This window comes from Onychostruthus taczanowskii, unplaced genomic scaffold (genome assembly GCF_017590055.1).
Source record: "Onychostruthus taczanowskii isolate IOZ18803 unplaced genomic scaffold, ASM1759005v1 scaffold254, whole genome shotgun sequence".
Lineage (NCBI taxonomy): Eukaryota > Metazoa > Chordata > Aves > Passeriformes > Passeridae > Onychostruthus > Onychostruthus taczanowskii.
The window spans coordinates 179,775-199,680 of NW_024499841.1; the positions used below are offsets into that span (position 1 = coordinate 179,775).

The following is a 19,906-nucleotide window of genomic DNA, read 5'->3' on the forward strand; positions in this document are numbered from 1 at the left end:
ACTTCAACAATTCCGTGATTCTCTGATTCTTTATTACTTAAATGCTTCCTGATTGGGATTGCAGGTTAATTAACTTGAAGATCACATAACTTTCCTAAAATCCAGGGAAAGAAAACCAAATTCACCGGTTTTTTTTGCTCTCTGCTGAGATCCTTCCACTGCTGGCCTGGCAATAAAACAACTCAAAATTGGGAAGTTGTGGTGGGCTGTTGGAACCCTGGCTGCTGAGAATTCCTGTGACTTTTTGGCACTGACCCCCAAGAGAACACTGCACTTGACCTGGGGCTGTTGAGAAAGCTTCCAAAACTGAATTATTGAACTGGGATTGTGGGAGTGCAGTTTGAATAGAAGTGTGTAATATCACAGGGTGGAAAACTTAGAGTTTAAGGTTTTAGAATATAGTAATATATATAAAGCAAGATGGAGGGTTTGGAACAGAGGCTGGTCCTTCTTCTCGACCTTCTTCTTCTTGGGTTTGGGTGGTTTTGTGCAATTGGATAAAAAAGCCCACATTGCAGGCCATGGGTGGTTGGTTATTGGGTTAAAAGTAAAAATAATTTAGGTGTCATTCCTTAATTGGGCAGTTTATCCTTAAAAGGCCTTGTAGAGAGAGAGATGGGGCTCCATTTTTAGCTTGTTAGTGAAGTGCTGCAGAACTCACTGCTTGTGAGACTGTAAAATAGGTAAGAACTAATAAAGTTCTGAGTCCAAACAAGAAATACCATCTCTAGCATTTAATCCTGAGCCTGGCAAAAAGAAGTTAAGACCCGAGAGTGCGAGGACATTTATCTGCAGAGAGTGCAAGCCCTAAGACAGAGGCTGAATGACATTTTCTGTGCTCTAACAGTGCCAGAATCAATTTCCTTGCACGCAAGGCTGTATTTGGGTCAGGAGGATGCCTCCTCATCTGGGAGACAATGGCTCTCTTTTCTGTAACCCTTTTTTAGCACAGCTCCCAGGCGTTCCCTGCCCTCCGTGCTCGGGGAATGCCAGGTCTGCTCCCAGAACCCCGACACGCTGCTGAGCATCACGGCTCCACCTGGCTCTTCTTTGTTTCCAGAGCCACAAAGCCCGTGGAACTTTCTGGAATGACTTCCCTGGGCTCCTGTCATGGGAGGATGTCCTATTTTAGCAGCCCTGAGCACAAAGAGCTCTCAGTGTTAAGGTTTGGCGCTGCTTTGCTCGGGCTCAGGGCGCGCAGGACGAACGAACATCGAACCGCGGCGATCCAAAGTCGTGAAATTTTGGGAATTTTCCAAAAAATTTCACTTTGTAAAAAGCATGGAAAGGGATTTTCGGGGGTAGAGGAGAGGATATATAACAGGGTCACTGCAGTGCTGACAGTGCTGTCCCTTTCCCACCCACAGCGATGTCTGGGATGCAGCGAGATCCCCTCGGAGCAGCCAGCCATGGGGAGTGGGTTTGGTGTCCTCCTCCTGCCCAGGTGCTTCCCTGAGGGAAAATCTCCGAGCTCCACCATCCCTGGGGGTGCCTGACACCTCCCCAGGTGCTGGAATCACACCCTGGTGACACTTGCCAGGGATGTCACCTTCCGGAGCTGAGTGGATCCACGACCTCCTCTCTTCTTCCTCTCGGCCGCCTGCCTGCTCAGGTCCGGGGTGTGCCCTCCTCCCTTCCTCCTCCTGCAGAGCAGAACACAATAATAATAATAATAATAATTTCAATAAATGCTGTGCACTTGCTGCCCCGGGGGTGATAAAAGTCAAATCCTTTGGGATGTTGCCACCTGAAAAGACGTGTCTTGAGATAACGCATTTTTTATCTTGCCCCGAAGAGCACAATCAGCCAGCAGGGCTCAGGGGAAGGTGGGAACTTGATCTTTTTTTTAAGTTGTGATAAATTCTGGCACTCAAACACAAGCTCAGGACTCAATGATTTAAGCTAAGACTGCCTAAGATGTTACAGCTCCTTGGGGAAATTCATAGAAAAGAAGTTTAGCTGAATCGATTTGGGAGTTTTCAGTGAAGTCTGTGTGACCTGAAGTGTAAAAAAGGCTGGGGGCTGCCCCTCCAACAAGGTTTATTCAGTGTTTTTTGTAGCCAAATAATTCTACAAATGAATTTGCATTTTTTGGTATTATATATGCAGCTGCTATGAAATTCAACACAATTAACTGGCAGAACAGGAATATTCCACAGTGTGAAAATGAAGTGAATTGCACTGGAATATGGCCAGCAGCCACATTTTTTTTCCAATATCAGGAGTAAAATCCAGACTCTGAGGCATTATTATTTCTAAGCACTCAGGCAGGTTCATTATCCAAAGGCATTCATTCCACATTCAAATTCTATGATATGGAATCTGGGAATTTAAAGCAGAAGCTCTGAGTGGTTCTCCCAGTGTCTGTGGGCAGCTAAAAAAACACAGCAGAAATACAAAACCATGGATATAAAGGGTGGAAATGGACTCTAAAAGCAGCTTTTATCCTGTAAAAAACCAGGATCCCACCACCAGCACGTGTCCAGTATTCCCTCATCCCAGTTCAATATCATAAAGTCAAATCCAACATTATTACAAATGGGAAACTGAGGAAAACCACAACCTGTTTATAAACCAAAAAAAAAAAAAAAAAAAAAAAAAAAAAAAAAAAAAAAAAAAAAAAAAAGGAGAAAACTCCATCCAAAATATTCCAGCTGGGAATGAACTGGTCATTTTGGTGGACCTGGCAGTATCCAGGTTATGGTTGGACTCGGTGATCTTAAAGGTGTCTTCCATCCTAAATGAAGGCAACTGTGGCCTTGTGACTGTAAATATTATTGTTAAATATTATTGTAAATTATTAGTGCAAATTATTAGTGTAAATGTAGGTATCTGCAGCTCTGTTCTGCTGTCCAAATCGTGGTGTCAGGTCACCCCCACAACTCCAGCTCCAGGTCATGAAAACGCAAGGAGTGAGGACGAGGAGAAAGGACAGAAGGTCTCACTCCCAGTGCTGAACTCGCTGTTTCTCGCCCCCTTTTCCTCCCTTAAGGAATATTTTTGATTCCCACAGGGAGCTGGGCTGGCTTTTGAGCAGCACGGAAAGGGAGAGAGGAGCGAGGGGATGAGGGAGGACGGGGCCCTCCGAGTCCTTCTCACGCGAGCGAGCCCCTCTTTGTCAGAAACGGGGCCCGCGCCGCCGGCAGAACAATTACCCAAAGTAATTATTTTCTCGTCGGGTAAACACTCCAGGACAATATGCATCTGTTTTTTAGAGCCAGCCCGTGGCCATAAATTACCCCAGGCCGGGGAGGGGGGAAGGACGTGGCGTTTTGGCCGAGCTGTTGTCGTGAGAAGGAGCAGGGCCCTGTCTTGAGGCACGAGGCCGCGGCCTTGGCGCGGCTCCAGCACTCCGTGCAATCGGAATCCATTATTCATGATCAAGTGGGAGGCAAATCTTTTGATTTATTGGCAACCAGCAGCACAAACAGCAGATGCCTTCCAGCAGAACTGTGAGTGCAGGGCCCGACAGAAACGCCCTCCTGGGCCTCTGTAGGCAGATCAGAGCCCCACAGAAAAATTTCTTAACTCGCTTCAGATAAAAATCTTTCACTTCCCCTATGTAATATTTCTTTGTGCCCAGAGAGGCAAATCCTTCCTTGCTGATCTCTGGAGGGCTTTTGTTGGGTTGTTTTGGTTTTGTTTTTTTATTTTTGTCTACAGCAAAAAGCTGCTTGGACAATTCAGGCAGAAAACAAACCAGACCTACCAGAAATCATCGCTGTGATAAATTACAACACCGATAGTCACAGCTATAATTCTATTGAGGGATTTTGATAACCCCTTCCAGGCAATTTGTAATCCAAGCCTGTCTGTATCTCTTCTCTATCACCTCACCACTCCCTTGGCTGCACGTCTGGTCCTCGCTATTCTTAATTTCCCTGCTCAGTGACTGGGAAGCTTTTCCCACACTGTTCCAACTAAACCCAAAACCTCCCATGGAACTTACTGGGGGATTTCCCCAAATGGGATTTTTTCCCATTTCCACTCCCTCAGGGGGGGTTTTCACTGAGCTCCTGGGCACAGTTTTTAGGGTACAAACTCCTGCCTTTCTGAGCAACCAGCAAAGAAATACAGCAGAAACAAAAAACAGGTTTCAGTGATCATCCAGACTGCAAATGAAGCCCGTTTTTTGGGCACTCCCCAGCTGTGGCCCAGTGTTGTTGTTCTCCCCAGTGAGCACTGCCCAGCTGCTGTCTGGAAATTTATTGATCTGTTTTTCAAAGCTAAAGAGACAATTATGGTCTCATAGCCTGCAAAATGTGTTTTGTGTTTCCACTTAGAGGACTCCATTTCCACCGCGCTGCCTAATTGAGAGTTGACTGCAGCTCGTTCTGCTTCCCATATTTCCTTTTTTTTTTTTTTTGGCTAAACAAGGAGGAATTCCCTGCTAGGAATTCTCAGCAGTGTTGTTTTGGTGCTGCTGTGGGAGGGAGAAGGCAGCTGATGACTCAAAAAGGCCAGCCAAGAAACTGATGGAAACTCTGCGGCATCACGGATGACAAGAAGTGACTTTTTCCATGAGCAGTTTCAAACTAAAAGAGATTTAGATTAAATATTAGGAAAAAATCCTTCCCTGTGAGGGTGAGGAGGCCCTGAGCAGGAATTCCCAGAGAAGCTCTGGCTGTCCTTGGATCCCTGGAAGTGTCCAAGGCTAGGTTGGACAGGGCTTGGAGCAGCTGGGATAGTGCAAGGTGTCAGGGTTGGAACTGGGTGAATTTTAATGTCTCTTTCCACCCAAACCATTCTGGAATTCCATGAACTCTGCCATTTAAATGTCAATATTTCACCTTGATGTGATGAGCAGCAGAGTCCTCCCCTCCCTTTGGACCAGAAAACAACTGCCGAGCAGGGTCGAGCTCAAGGAGATTTTAACCAGGCCCAAGAGTTAGGAAAAACTTTTTTTTTTTTTTTTGTTGATTACCTCTTAAATTCTACAAAATCCAACCTGGAATTAGGGAGATTAACGTGGAGTCGAGGCAGTAGCCAGTGACTGGTCTCACACCTTGCTTTCACCTTGATGTGATGAGCAGCAGAGTCCTCCCCTCCCTTTGGACCAGAAAACAACTGCCGAGCAGGGTCGAGCTCAAGGAGATTTTAACCAGGCCCAAGAGTTAGGAAAAACTTTTTTTTTTTTTTTTTTTGTTTTTGTTGATTACCTCTTAGATTCTACAAAATCCAACCTGGAATTAGGGAGATTAACGTGGAGTCGAGGCAGTAGCCAGTGACTGGTCTCACACCTTGCTTTGATGGTGGCGTCAGGTATTCCTTTGATGTGATCCTGTTTATTCACAAGGAATTCTCCACAGCTTCCTCGGCACTCAAGTGGGGAAAAAAGCCTTTGTTGGCTCAGGGACACCCAGGCAAGCTGCTGGTCTAAAAAAGCTCCCTCCAGTCCTTTTCTCTCCGCTCTCATTTTGGGTTTCTGCGAATTCTGCCACGTCCTCAAGGAAACCCCCACCCCCGTTCTTTTCCAGACCGCAGAAAAAGCCATTTCCCCTCCCAGATTCCCTTTGGCAAACGCCTGGAAATCGCTTCTATTGTTGCAGGGTCTCGTTTTACACCGATCTCCTTCCTCCTGACATCCATTTTACATGAGGAGAGGTTGTTTTGCCCTTGAGCTCGTGGAATCCGGCTCATCTGAAGGAGAACCTGGAATCGCCGGCGGGGTCGGAGATTTTTATCTCAGGATTCTGCTCTGCCTTCCAAGCTGAGCCCTAGTCAGGCAGGGGCTGCCTGCTCTGAGGTGGATTCCTGGGAGACTCCAAACCAAGGCTTGGCATCCCACAGGGACACCAGGACCACGGTGACATTTTCCTGCCACCCCCACCAAAATTTGGGGGACACTCAAGGTGGTGTCCCCCTGCTCCAGGGGTCCAGCTGAAGAGCTGAACTCCCATTCCCAAAAGGTGGAGAACACAACACATTACCTCGGTGGGAGGATTTTTGGGAAGGCACAGCAACGTGTACCTGGAAAAGAAGCACCAGAACATCTTTGTGGGAGTGGGAGGCTGGGTCAGCACCTGAAATGTGGCACCTGTGCTGCTGAATAGTCAGCACAGATGAGCCTGAGCAGCAGCAATTAGAAGGCAGCTGATGACTCAAAAAGGCCAGCCAAGAAACTGATGGAAACTCTGCGGCATCACGGATGACAAGAAGTGACTTTTTCCATGAGCAGTTTCAAACTAAAAGAGATTTAGTTTAAATATTAGGAAAAAATCCTTCCCTGTGAGGGTGAGGAGGCCCTGAGCAGGAATTCCCAGAGAAGCTCTGGCTGTCCTTGGATCCCTGGAAGTGTCCAAGGCTAGGTTGGACAGGGCTTGGAGCAGCTGGGATAGTGCAAGGTGTCAGGGTTGGAACTGGGTGAATTTTAATGTCTCTTTCCACCCAAACCATTCTGGAATTCCATTTAAATGTCAATATTTCACCTTGATGTGATGAGCAGCAGAGTCCTCCCCTCCCTTTGGACCAGAAAACAACTGCCGAGCAGGGTCGAGCTCAAGGAGATTTTAACCAGGCCCAAGAGTTAGGAAAAACTTTTTTTTTTTTTTTTGTTGATTACCTCTTAAATTCTACAAAATCCAACCTGGAATTAGGGAGATTAACGTGGAGTCGAGGCAGTAGCCAGTGACTGGTCTCACACCTTGCTTTGATGGTGGCGTCAGGTATTCCTTTGATGTGATCCTGTTTATTCACAAGGAATTCTCCACAGCTTCCTCGGCACTCAAGTGGGGAAAAAAGCCTTTGTTGGCTCAGGGACACCCAGGCAAGCTGCTGGTCTAAAAAAGCTCCCTCCAGTCCTTTTCTCTCCGCTCTCATTTTGGGTTTCTGCGAATTCTGCCACGTCCTCAAGGAAACCCCCACCCCCGTTCTTTTCCAGACCGCAGAAAAAGCCATTTCCCCTCCCAGCAAACGCCTGGAAATCGCTTCTATTGTTGCAGGGTCTCGTTTTACACCGATCTCCTTCCTCCTGACATCCATTTTACATGAGGAGAGGTTGTTTTGCCCTTGAGCTCGTGGAATCCGGCTCATCTGAAGGAGAACCTGGAATCGCCGGCGGGGTCGGAGATTTTTATCTCAGGATTCTGCTCTGCCTTCCAAGCTGAGCCCTGGTCAGGCAGGGGCCGCCTGCACTGAGGTGGATTCCTGGGAGACTCCAAACCAAGGCTTGGCATCCCACAGGGACACCAGGACCACGGTGACATTTTCCTGCCACCCCCACCAAAATTTGGGGGACACTCAAGGTGGTGTCCCCCTGCTCCAGGGGTCCAGCTGAAGAGCTGAACTCCCATTCCCAAAAGGTGGAGAACACAACACATAACCTCGGTGGGAGGATTTTTGGGAAGGCACAGCAACGTGTACCTGGAAAAGAAGCACCAGAACATCTTTGTGGGAGTGGGAGGCTGGGTCAGCACCTGAAATGTGGCACCTGTGCTGCTGAATAGTCAGCACAGATGAGCCTGAGCAGCAGCAATTACCTGCAGCTTAAGGGATATTAAAGGCAGATCCTCAATAAACAGGCAAATCTCACCGAATTCCTCTCTCTCCTCGAAATAATCTTCTGTAATTGAGGATAAATGGCAGATTTGCAGGAACATTTGGCATTAGAACATTCCCCACAAATGGAGACAGGCTGGGATCTCACTGGGGAGAGGCAAACAGGGAGTGTATTTATTATTTACTGTTTCATTATTTCAGGTGAATTGTTTTCAACACTGGGACAGGCGACTTTTAAACTCTTCAAGCAAGGCTTGTCCCACTTTTTTCATTGCACAGGAAAATCCTAAACCTCACAGAAATGGCACAAGAGAATCCTAAACCTCACAGAAACCTCTGGGAGCTGCTACACAAAACCATTGAGTGGAAAATAATACCAGGTTTGTCTGAAGCAGGAAGCGTTTGGTGAAAATATTCACTTAAAAACCTCAAAGAACACGACCCAAAAGTGGTGTTGGAGTTGGGAAACATCCCACAGAAAGAGGGTGAGGTGGAAACCGGGAAGCTCTTTGAAGTAGTGCAACATCCAAGGACCGGGGGACGCGGATTAAAACGTGATTCATAAAAGGCTTTTGCTCGGGGAGCTCCGTGGAACACCCCGAAGGAGCGGTGGGTTTGGGAAAGAGCTCCCAGAGTGCTTGGCCAAACAATCCCTGGCTGGGGAAACTCCTGGGCTGATTGTTCCTGAGTGCAGGGATAATCTTGGCTCTGTTTGGTGTTTATTTAAACAAAACCTGGGTGCTTTTTGTCGTGGCTCTGTCGGTTCCCAAGGTTTTTGTTGGCACGGCCCAGAGGAATCTCCTGCTCGGCGTGGCGAGCCCGTGGATTCCCACAGAAAACAGGGAATGCTCAAGAGGATCCATTGCCTCTTTGCCAGGCTTGGATTAATGGCAGTGTCACCCTTGTCACACCAGCTGGGCTGAGGTGACCCCTGGGAAATGTCAGAGGTGGCATTTCCAAGGATTTACACAAGAAAAGGGTGAGCTCTTCCCACAGGTCACTCCCACACCCTCCCTGGGCTTGTTAGTGCACAGAAAACTGACCCTGGATCTAAGATTTGGAAAATTTCTGATGCCAGAGGTGACAAAGGAAAACCTGTGGCAGTTCTAACACAGACCCATGTGCAAAGCTCTGCTCTGGGAGGGAAATGCCTTTTTTTTTTTTTTTTTCCCATGTGGATAATCCTGGGAGCCCAGGAAGTGATGGATCCAGGCAGAGCAGACACAAATACCATTCATCACTTCCATGCTCTGACATCCTCTTACACCTGCCCTGCAATTCAATCATCCCAACCTCCTCTCAGCCAGGAGATCCTCCGAGAGATAGAATTGCATTTCATCACAATTAATTCATTCTTCCTCTGCCCCTGCGAAACCCACACATTCCTCTCAGCCTGGCAGCTTGGTTTAAAAAACTCTCCAACAAACCCTTGGCCTGATTCCTGTTCCAGCTCTGTAACATCCCCCAGGAGATCCACCCCAAACTCAGCTCTGAAAACACAACTGAGATACAATTACACCAAAAACTGAGTTGTGCAGAAAGGACACAAAGCAGTGGCAGCTTCGGGCCAAAAACCCGATCCAAAACAAGCCAAAAAGAGCAGGAAAGTGGGTTTGCAACCAGAACAGGCAGAGGGACGTGGAAAATCTTGTTCCACAGGGAGAAAGGAAAAGAGGTGGAGCACTCTTACGCCTGCCTGGCCTGCTCGATGGGGTCGTAGTTGTCCAGGTAGTTGTAGCGGATGGTGTCCGTGGGGTTCCTGTCGGATGAACGCCAAGGAGGGAGCTCTTTTTTCCTCCTGCTTGTCCCCAGTCCTGCCACAGAAAGTTTCCTCTCTGGGGCGTTGCTTTTCACTGGTTGCACGTCGATAACGATGAACTCGTCCTTGGAAGGAGTCTAATTGGAGAGGTGGAAAGAAGAAAATGAGTTTTAGACTACGATGAAAATCAGATTGGGCTAAATTTACAGTTATAGTAATCGGGGATTAACTCAAAATTGGTCTCCATTGTGGTCAGTGGACAGAAAGAGGCACCTTGGCAGGGCTTGCCACCACCCAAGCCCTGTAATCCATATTAAGATGAGCTGAGCTGCTGTTGAGCTGCATCAGCTTCTCTCTGTCAACTAGAGAGAGCCTGATTTAAAGCCAGACTTTGCTTTAAATTAAAGGGCTGAGCTTTGAATGCAGGCCAGGAGGATCCCCAAAAGGATCATGAGGCAGAGGGGCTGGGAGCCAGACCCCCCAGTCCCAGTGGGGACAAACACCCGTGGAGGAGGTGTGGTGGCTGGAGAGGCTACCTAGAACAGAGGCTAGACAGAGTTAGAGAAATAAAACAAGAATTTGTTAAAAAGGCCTTCCAAGGATACACCTTGGGCAGTACAAGAGCCTGGCCAAGGCTACAGCCAAGATGGACAATGGATGTCACTGTTGATGGATGTCACTGTTGGATTAAGCTCTTTTCTGACCCAGAGCTGGGACAACTGAGAGGCCTTTTAAAAACTTTTATTCTATTTTCAGTCTCATGTGAGGGGTGAGACAATACAGATGTTATAATTCACGCCATCACAATCAGAAGCCAACTATTTCTTAATTAAAATACATTATAAGTGTTTCTTAACCTATCAACTTTTACCTCACCATACTGTAAATATCTCAAAACCAATCATCTAAAATTACCCTTCATGGGTCTTACTACAATGCATCTTTCAGTTTTATTTCTCTAAAGTATCTAGTCTTACTTGCAAGGCCATCCTTTGAAGCTTGTTTCTAGTTCCATTTCTCTCTCAACAATGCCTGTCCTGTTCCATGGCATTTCTAAGTCTCAAAGTTTGCACGCAGATGTGTGCCAGGAGGATCCCCAAAAGGATCATGAGGCAGAGGGGCTGGGAGCCAGACCCCCCAGTTGTCCCAGTGGGGACAAACACCTGTGGAGGAGGTGTGGTGGCTGGAGAGGCTACCTAGAACAGAGGCTAGACAGAGTTAGAGAAATAAAACAAGAATTTGTTAAAAAGGCCTTCCAAGGATACACCTTGGGCAGTACAAGAGCCTGGCCAAGGCTACAGCCAAGATGGACAATGGATGTCACTGTTGATGGATGTCACTGTTGGATTAAGCTCTTTTCTGACCCAGAGCTGGGACAACTGAGAGGCCTTTTAAAAACTTTTATTCTATTTTCAGTCTCATGTGAGGGGTGAGACAATACAGATGTTATAATTCACGCCATCACAATCAGAAGCCAACTATTTCTTAATTAAAATACATTATAAGTGTTTCTTAACCTATCAACTTTTACCTCACCATACTGTAAATACCTCAAAACCAATCATCTAAAATTACCCTTCATGGGTCTTACTACAATGCATCTTTCAGTTTTATTTCTCTAAAGTATCTAGTCTTACTTGCAAGGCCATCCTTTGAAACTTGTTTCCAGCTCCATTTCTCTCTCAACAATGCCTGTCCTGTTCCATGGCATTTCTAAGTCTCAAAGTTTGCACGCAGATGTGTGAGCCTTCTGCCAGGCTTTGAGAATTCTCTACAAATCCATTTCCCACAGCTCACAAGTTTTCACACTTCCATAAGTTTTGGTCCATTTCCATATTGGGGGTTAATTATTCAATTACAGCTTCAGGTAAGGAAGTCACATCCTCCCAGTTTGCTCCCATCCATTTGCACTTTTTGGGACCTGAAGCTACAATGTTGTCCTTGGTTCTTGGGTTGGAAAATGATTGTTTTGTCTAACTAAGCTGTGAGGAGAACTTGCTAACTCTTTATATGAAGTTCAGAGTTACACACCGTTGGAGCCCTGGATGGTGAGATCTTTAGACTTTCTGTGCTGAAAAGACCCACAAGAGAACACTGCACTTGACCTGAGGCCGTGGAGAAGGCTTCCAAAAATGAATGATAGAACTGGGGTTGTGGGTGTGGAGTTTGAATAGAAGTGTGTAATATCACAGGGTGGAAAACTTAGAGTTTAAGGTTTTAGAATATAGAAATATATATAAACAAGATGGAGGTTTTAGGGTGGTGGCTGGTCCTTCTTCTGCAGGGGTTTGGGTGGTATTTTGTAATTGGACAGAAAAGTCCACATTGTGGAATTTGAGTGATTAGTCACTGGGTTAAAAGTGAAAATAATTTAGGTGTAATTTCTTAATTGGACAGTTTATCCTTAAAAGATCTTGTAGAGAAAGACAGTTAGCCATTTTGTAACTTGTTAGTGAAACGCTGCAGAACTCACTTCTTGCGAGACTGCGACACAAGACAATAAAAAAAATAAACATTTGAGCCTGAACACGAAATAAAGTCTGGAGCGCTTCAAGCCCAACCTTGACAGAGGCAGAGGAGAGGACAGCACAGGAAATCAGTGCAGAATGTGGAAAACCTGCCAGCTGAGGCTGGGGGCGTACCTGGGGCCTGCTGAGGCGCAGCTCCCTCACCATCTGGATGTAGTGCTTTTTCCAGACGCCCTGCTCGAAGGGCGTGGGGCAGAAGTTGAGGAGCCACCCGAAACGCAGGCACTTCAGCATCCACAGCTGGTCCAGCTCCGACAGGTACTTCCAGTGCCAGCTCACCTGTGAATTCCCGGCCACTTGGAAACTTTGCGGTTTAAAGAGTTTAAGATTTTGGATTTCTCTGCCAGGGATGTAATTCCCAGATACCCTTAAATGAATTGAATTCTTTTGCGCTGTTAATGCTCCATTTAAAACTTTGATTAAAGGATTTAGAACTTTCAAGGCCTGGTTTAAAGAGTTTAAGATTTCTCTGCCAGGGATATAATTCCCAGATACCCTTAAATGAATTGAATTCTTTTGCGCTGTTAATGCTCCATTTAAAACTTTGATTAAAGGATTTAGAACTTTCAAGGCCTAAATCATGATGTGAGGCCCTTCCAACTCAAGATATTCGTGATTCTAAGGAATTTTCTAACCTATTGTCATGGAGTTCGAGTTGCATCCACATGAAGTGCTAGAGAAAGTTACTAAAGCAAGGCTTAGCCAAGCTGAGATTATTATATATTCTTAAATAACATGGAATATTACATTAGCACAGTAATAATGTCACTGAAAACTGACTTATTATTGCATCCACATGAAGTGCTAGAGAAAGTTACTAAAGCAAGGCTTAGCCAAGCTGAGATTATTATATATTCTTAAATAACATGGAATATTACATTAGCACAGTAATAATGTCACTGAAAACTGACTTATTATTGCATCCACATGAAGTGCTAGAGAAAGTTACTAAAGCAAGGCTTAGCCAAGCTGAGATTATTATATATTCTTAAATAACATGGAATATTACATTAGCACAGTAATAATGTCACTGAAAACTGACTTATTATTGCATCCACATGAAGTGCTAGAGAAAGTTACTAAAGCAAGGCTTAGCCAAGCTGAGATTATTATATATTCTTAAATAACATGGAATATTACATTAGCACAGTAATAATGTCACTGAAAACTGACTTATTAATTTAAAACCACTTTGGGCAGCATCTTACAGCATTTTATGCCATGAAAACAGATTTCTGGAATCTTAAACATTTTGCTCCAAAGCCCATCTGTAATTTTCTGCTTCTCCACATGCAACACTTGACCTTCAGGCATTTTAATGGATCTGTTTTCCTTTCAGGATCGAGTGCTGTTCTTTGCAAAAGCACAAGCCAATATCTCTCAAAGAATTAAGGGCTCTGCACACAGTGCAAGATATTTTAGAGGAATGTGATTTTTAGGAAGTATCAGGCTTCCTTTCTGGGAATAATCAGCCTTGAAAATGCCACTTTTAAGATACTTTAGAATTGAGCATTTCAAATTACTCATCAGTTCTGTGAATCTTGGCCAATCTGGCTTAATTTAGGATCTGAGGAACTAGCATCACACTAAGCATTTGGCCAAGTCAGAAGACCTTTTGTCTTCACCAAAAATCAGGGTTTTTTGGTTTTTTGGTTTTCTTTTTTTTTAACTGCTTTGTCCTGGCTTTCTGAAGCCCAGGCAGGTGCTGGCTTTTTTTACCTGTGCACATCGACAGAGGCTCCGTGGATCCAGGAAAGAAAAGATGTACAAAGACAGGACTCGAGGGAGCCTCGTGGTAAAATCGACGGCCTCGGTGGGGACTCGGGTCTGGAGCTGCTTGGCACAGAATTTCTGCTGGGACAGGGAGCAGCGTTCCAGCAGGTCCACCAGGATCCTCCTCCTCTGGCCATCTGTCCACTTGTCAAACTGAAGGAAAAAAAAAAAAAAAGGGAGTTTCAGGTGAAGAGAAACCAGAGATTCAGCTTCTTAAAATAAAACAAGGCGAGGGAAAGCACAGGAACAGCAGCTTCTGGTGACTCACTCTGAGGGAGCAGAGCGTTGGGAACAAATGGAGAGGCTACATGAAAAGAAACTCTGAAGCCACAGAATGATTTCTAATCCTCAAAGGATCCAGGATAGCCTGGGCCAGGACTCAGTCATGCTCCTGGGACTGGCTTCCCTCATGAAAAGAAGGACAGTCAGATGGGTTTTTACCAATCTGAGCAGACCCCAATGATGAATTCATTGCTGATTCCTTCTCCCTGACACTTTCTAATCCTCAGATGATCCAGGATGGCCTAGGCCAGGACTCACTCATGCTCCTGGGGCCAGCTCTAACACTTGGCTTCCCTCACAGAAATGAGGAGACTCAGATGGGTTTTTACCAATCTAAGTAGGCCCCAGTGATGAGTCCATTGCTGATTCCTTCTCCCTGACACTTTCTAATCCTCAGATGATCCAGGATGGCCTAGGCCAGGACTCACTCATGCTCCTGGGACTGGCTTCCCTCACGGAAAGGAGGACAGTCAGATGGGTTTTTCCCCATCTGAGCAGGCCCCAGTGATGAATTCCTTGCTGATTCCTTCTCTGACACTTTCTAATCTTCAGAGGATCCAGGATGGCCTAGGCCAGGACTCACTCATGCTTCTGGGGCCAGCTCTAAGACTTGGCTTCCCTCACAGAAATTAGGAGACTCAGATGGGTTTTTACCAATCTAAGTAGGCCCCAGTGATGAGTCCATTGCTGATTCCTTCTCTGACACTTTCTAATCTTCAGAGGATCCAGGATGGCCTAGGCCAGGACTCACTCATGCTTCTGGGGCCAGCTCTAAGACTTGGCTTCCCTCACAGAAATTAGGAGACTCAGATGGGTTTTTACCAATCTGAGCAGGCCCCAGTGATGAATTCCTTGCTGATATTAGTTCTTTGACACTTCCACAGGCCCCACTGCTGCAATCTCACAGTGCCTCACAATTTGTGAAGTATTTTTTCCTCACAATCTCCCCGCACAGGCTACAAGGAGCCGGGTAGAGAGAAACCAAGCGAGGAAAAATCCATGGCAATGGCAGAGTCAGAAAGATTTTTCCACAGCTGATGGCAGGTACCTAAAGAGGAGGATTGAATCCTCAGGGATTGAATCTGTGTGGGAGGAATTCAGGGAAGCTTTGCAGAGCTGGGCAAACAGGGTGGGAGTGTTGGCAAGTCAGCAGCCATCTCCTGGGAGGAGACCCCACAAATTGCTGAAATTGTCCCCACAAATGACTCAAATTGTCCCCACAAATGGCTCAAATCTGGCTCCAAACTTGCAGCCCCGGTGGCAGCAGGGAGGAAAAGCCCTGGGATGGTGGTGGCCACGGGCAGGAGCAGCAGGAATTCCCAGTGGGAATGGCGGGATGGTTGGAGAGGGTTTTCCCAAGGGGAAATGTGGATTTTGCTTCATCCACACATACCAGAGTGCGTGGTGATAGGACAAGGGGGAGTGTGGATTTTTATTTTTAAATTTTTTTTTTGTTAAGGTCAGAATTAAATGTGTCAGAAAGTATTTCTTGTTCGGACTCAGATGTTTATTAGTTCTTATTTATATTACAGTCTCACAAACTGGGAGTTCTATAGCACTACGCTTTAACAAACTAAAAATGGATTTGTATATCTCTCTCTACAAGGCTTTTTAAGGATAAACTGTTTCATTAAGAAATGACGCTTAAATTATTTTTACTTTTAACTTAATAACTACCTATGGCCTGCAATGCCAACTTTTTTATCTAATTACACAATACCACCCAAACCCAAGAAGAAGAAGGTGAAGAAGGATTAGTTTCCACCCTAAAATCTCCATCTTGCTTTATATATGTATTGCTATATTCTAAAACTTTAAATTATAAGTTTTCCACCACGTGGTATTACACACTTCTATTCAAACTGCACACCCATAATCCCACTTCTATAATTTAATTTTGGAAGCTTTCTCAACAGCCTCAGGTCAAATGCAGTGTTGTTCTTTTGGGGGTCAGTGCTTGTCAGCACAGAAAACTTAAAATGCTCAATATCCAAAGTTCCAACATTTAAGGGTTTTAAACTCAAAGAGGAGGGGTTTAGATGATGGAGAAATCCTTCCCTGTAAGGTGGTGAGCCCCTGGAATGGAATTCCCAGAGAAGCTGTGGCTACCCCTGGATCCCTGGAATGTTCAAGGCTAGGATGGAGCTGCCTGGGATTGTGGAAGATGTCCCTGCCATGACAGGGAGTGGAATGGGATGAGCTTTCAGTCCTTCATTAAATGTGACTTCCAAAAATTATAAATATAAATATAAATAAATATATAAATTTAAGATTTTAAAAAGAAGGAAAAAAGTTCTCCCAGTGTTTTTTTTTTATTATTATGGGTAAATAAATAGTTTAACGTCCAGTGTCTCTTCTTTTCCCTGTCAGAATGAAATTGAGAACAGAATTTGAAAGGCAGATTAGAAATGTAGATTTTTTTTTTTCTCTGCTTCCTCCCCACCCCAAATCTATGCTCAAATGGAGGACTGGCAGAATAATAGTTTAAAATGTACTGTGCAGATGAAGGTAATTGAGAAGCATTTTCTTTCCTGACTATTTTTGAAGAACTCCTTCTTTATTTATTTATTTTCCCTTGGATGAATTCCAGTGCTGGAGAACAAACTCCAGGAAGCAAAAAGCTCTTCTCCTTCTCACCAACACCTCTGCAAGACCTTCAAGAAGGTCAGGATGAAGAGAGTGTGGGATTGGCATTCCTGAGATTCTGGAGAGATGAAAAGCTAAATAAAAAAAAAGAAAAGCTCCCTGTCTTTTCAGACACAGTGAATTAAGGAATATTCCCTCTTTTTTAAATCCCTGTTTTTCATAGAACTTTCAATTCTAATGATGATTAGCAGGGTATTAAGGGAAAACTGAAGGGGAACCTGGGGATTTAGGACTTAGAAATGTTCCCTGAGAATAAAATCAGACAAAGATGAACCGGAGGGGGACAGAGGAGGTTCTGCCTGCCCCCTTCTCACCCTTGGCTTGAAATAAAAGGTTTGAAACCCCTTGAAATGAAATATTTAATTTAATAATCTCTGTCACAGGAAAGGGGAAATCTTCTGCTGCCCATCCCTGGTGCCAGCCCCATCCTCTGCTCGTTAAAACAATCCCCGATCACCAATTTGCGCTGATAAATTTCTGTGGAGACCAGGGAGTAGCTGGCTCAGTCTCTTCCACATCAAGAGATTAAGTGAACCAGTCAAAACAAATCCAGCTTCACTTCCCAGCAGACGGAAGAGCTGCTCCTTTTTAACCCTTCCCACCCTGCCGTGGCTTTCCCGGTGGGGGAATTCCTTCCATCATCCTCAGCCTGCGTTTAAACTCCATTTAAACCAGCGCCGCTGCACTGGGAACGCCCAGCAGCCAAGGGGTTAAATTGGCACGATTTGTCTCTTTTTCCAGCATCAACGACTCCCCGTGCCACATTTGGCCGCTTCCTGCACAGATCCTGCCCTTGGATGCGATTACAGCGGCCCAACCAGTCGGACTGGATTCCCCTGGCTTCTCCTTCCCTCTCCCCGCAGCTTTTCCCCTGGCCGGGGCCTTCCCCAGAACAATGTCACCGCGGGGATTGAGTGACATCAGGCCCCGCTGGATCGCTTTGCAATTAATCCATGAGTGCACACGCACAAATAAGAAAGGCTGACATCAGGGAGAGGCCCCTGTGCTGCTGGTTTTACTGGCTCCAACTGGAGAGGGACACAGCCCAGGCTGGGATCCCTGGGCTCTGCAAACGCAGGAATGGATTTTCCAGAAGACAAACAACGTTCCCCTCTTGTTGGAACCTGTTGGAACCCCGGAGAATTTTAAATTTTCTGTGCTAAAAGGCACAGACCCACAAAAGAACAGTGCATTTGAGCCAAGGCTTCCAAAATTGATTAATAACATTGGGATTACGAGTGTGTAGTTGGTTGGAGGTGTGTAATATCACAGGGTGGAAAACTTAAAGTTCAGGGTTTTAGGATATAGAAATAAAGATGAAGCAAGATGGAGGTTTTAGGGTGAAGACAGGTTGTTCTTCTTTGCCTTCTTCTTCCTGCTTCTTCACCTTCTTCTTCCTCCTTCTTCACCTTCTTCTTCCTTCTTCTTCATAGGTTTGGGTGGTATTTTATAATTGGACAAAAAAGCCTGCAATGTGGACTTTGAAGGATAAATTATTGAGTTAAAAGGGAAAATCATCTTAGTATAATTTCTTAATTAGATAATTTAATCTTAAAAGATCTTACAACATGAAATAGTCAACCATTTTATACCTTACTAATAAAAGACTACAAAACCCACAATAATAAAACTATAACACTAATAAACACAATAAACACCTAAATCTAAACACAAACTATTGTCTCAAATACCTTCAATCCTAAGCCCAACAAAAATTTAAAAAAACCCAAAAAACAAACGAAAAACCCACAGGAACCCAGGGCACAGAGAATATTTCTCTGCCTGTCCTGAGAAGTCTTAATCCCCAGGAGAACACTGCTTTTAACCTTCATCCATAGAGAAAACTTCCAAAACTTTAGGATAAATTAGAATTGATGAGTGTGAAAAATAGATAGTAGAATAGTTTATCACAGGGTGAAAAACGTAGAGTTTTAGGTTTTTAGTATTGAAGTAGATAGAAAACAAGACAGAAGATTTTGGGTGTTGTCTGATCTCCTTCTTGCTCTTCATCTACTCCGTTTTCTACAGTATTAGTAGCACAAAGTGATTAGTTACAAAGAGCTGCAATGCAATTATGACATGAACAAATAATTAGTTATTAGTAGAAAAGTAGAAATAAAATGCATTCTAAAAGGTAATTAGACAAAATAGGCTTAAAAGATCTTGAACCTGTGTGTCTTTACTTTTTTGGTACCTTTCTCTTTATACACTAACTCTAATATATAAACAACATACTAAACTGTTAATAAAAAAAATAAATAAACAACCTGAAAACCTTACTTTTTTGGTGCCTTTCTCTTTATACACTAAATCTAATATATAAACAACATACTAAACTGTTAATAAAAAAAATAAATAAACAACCTGAAAACCAAAAAAAAACCCCAAAAGTCCCATTCATGTCTCAATCCTAACACAAAACTTTTAAGAAGCCTCCCCACCAAGAGAACCTCAAGAGAGATTTTCACAGCCTCCTTCCCCAGCCATCCTCTCCCAGTCCTGCTGAAAGGATTTGTTGGACACCCAGGAGCTGGGAGAGAAGGTGAGGAGCAGACAAGGTACCTGATATCCATAAAAACCCTTAATCCACCCAAGCAAATCCCAAATATCCCAAATATCTCTGCTGCCAAGCAGCTCCTGGTCAGCAGTTAGGAACTCTCCCCCTCAGGATCTGTTTGGTTTCATTTTTCCCTCTGTAGTTACACAAAGAAATTTTGACATTGCTGACATTTTACAGGAGAATCATGAAAAGATTTGGGTTAGAAGGACCTTAAAGTCCATCCAGGAGCTGACCCCGTGGCAGGTGACAATGCAATGGCTCATTTTTGTCACCAGGCCACTTCCCTTCCTCAGAGTCTTCCCAGGAATTTCCTCTTGGAAATGAGGCTTGGATCAACCTGGGATAGTGAAGGGGATGGAATGAGGAGCTTTAAGGTCCCTTCCAACCCAAATCTTTCTGTGGTTCCCCTGTAAAATGTCAGGTTTGTTTGTTTGATAGGGTGGTAAAAGTGAAAACTAGGCCAGGGACAGCCCTGCCACGGGAAGAGCGATTTTTATCCGCAGATTTAGGGTGGTGTTCCTGTGCTCTACTGCAAGCTGAACAGAGATGGCCCCTGTAGGAGATGGATTTGTAGAGAATTTTTATCTAGAGAAATAAAACTATGAAAAATGCATTCACAAAGAGTAGTTTTAGTGTAGGAAAAGCCAATAGGCCAAGAAATGCTTATAATACATTGCAATTAAGAAATAGTTAATTTCTGATTGTGATGGCGTGAATTATAACATCTGTGTTGTCTCGCCCTTCACATGAGACTGAAAATAGAATAAAAGTTTTTAAAATGCCTCTCAGTTTCCTCATCTTTAAGGCAGAACAGAGTGTAATCCAACAGCCCCAAGGACTTGGTCCGTGGCCACCACCCTG

General features: G+C 44.6%; 1 protein-coding gene across 1 annotated transcript in view; it reads right to left on the minus strand.

The window, feature by feature from the left end:
- The window catches only part of FBXO16 (F-box protein 16), a 37,983-nt gene that overhangs the window by 4,804 nt on the left and 13,273 nt on the right, over positions 1 to 19,906 (minus strand). Inside the window, exons 5-8 of the mRNA XM_041407137.1 lie at positions 13,504 to 13,710; positions 11,899 to 12,063; positions 9,188 to 9,393; positions 1,538 to 1,643 (exon numbers count right to left, since the gene is read on the minus strand). Coding sequence (XP_041263071.1) covers positions 1,538 to 1,643; positions 9,188 to 9,393; positions 11,899 to 12,063; positions 13,504 to 13,710 — 684 coding nt within the window. The remainder of the gene's footprint in view (positions 1 to 1,537; positions 1,644 to 9,187; positions 9,394 to 11,898; positions 12,064 to 13,503; positions 13,711 to 19,906) is intronic.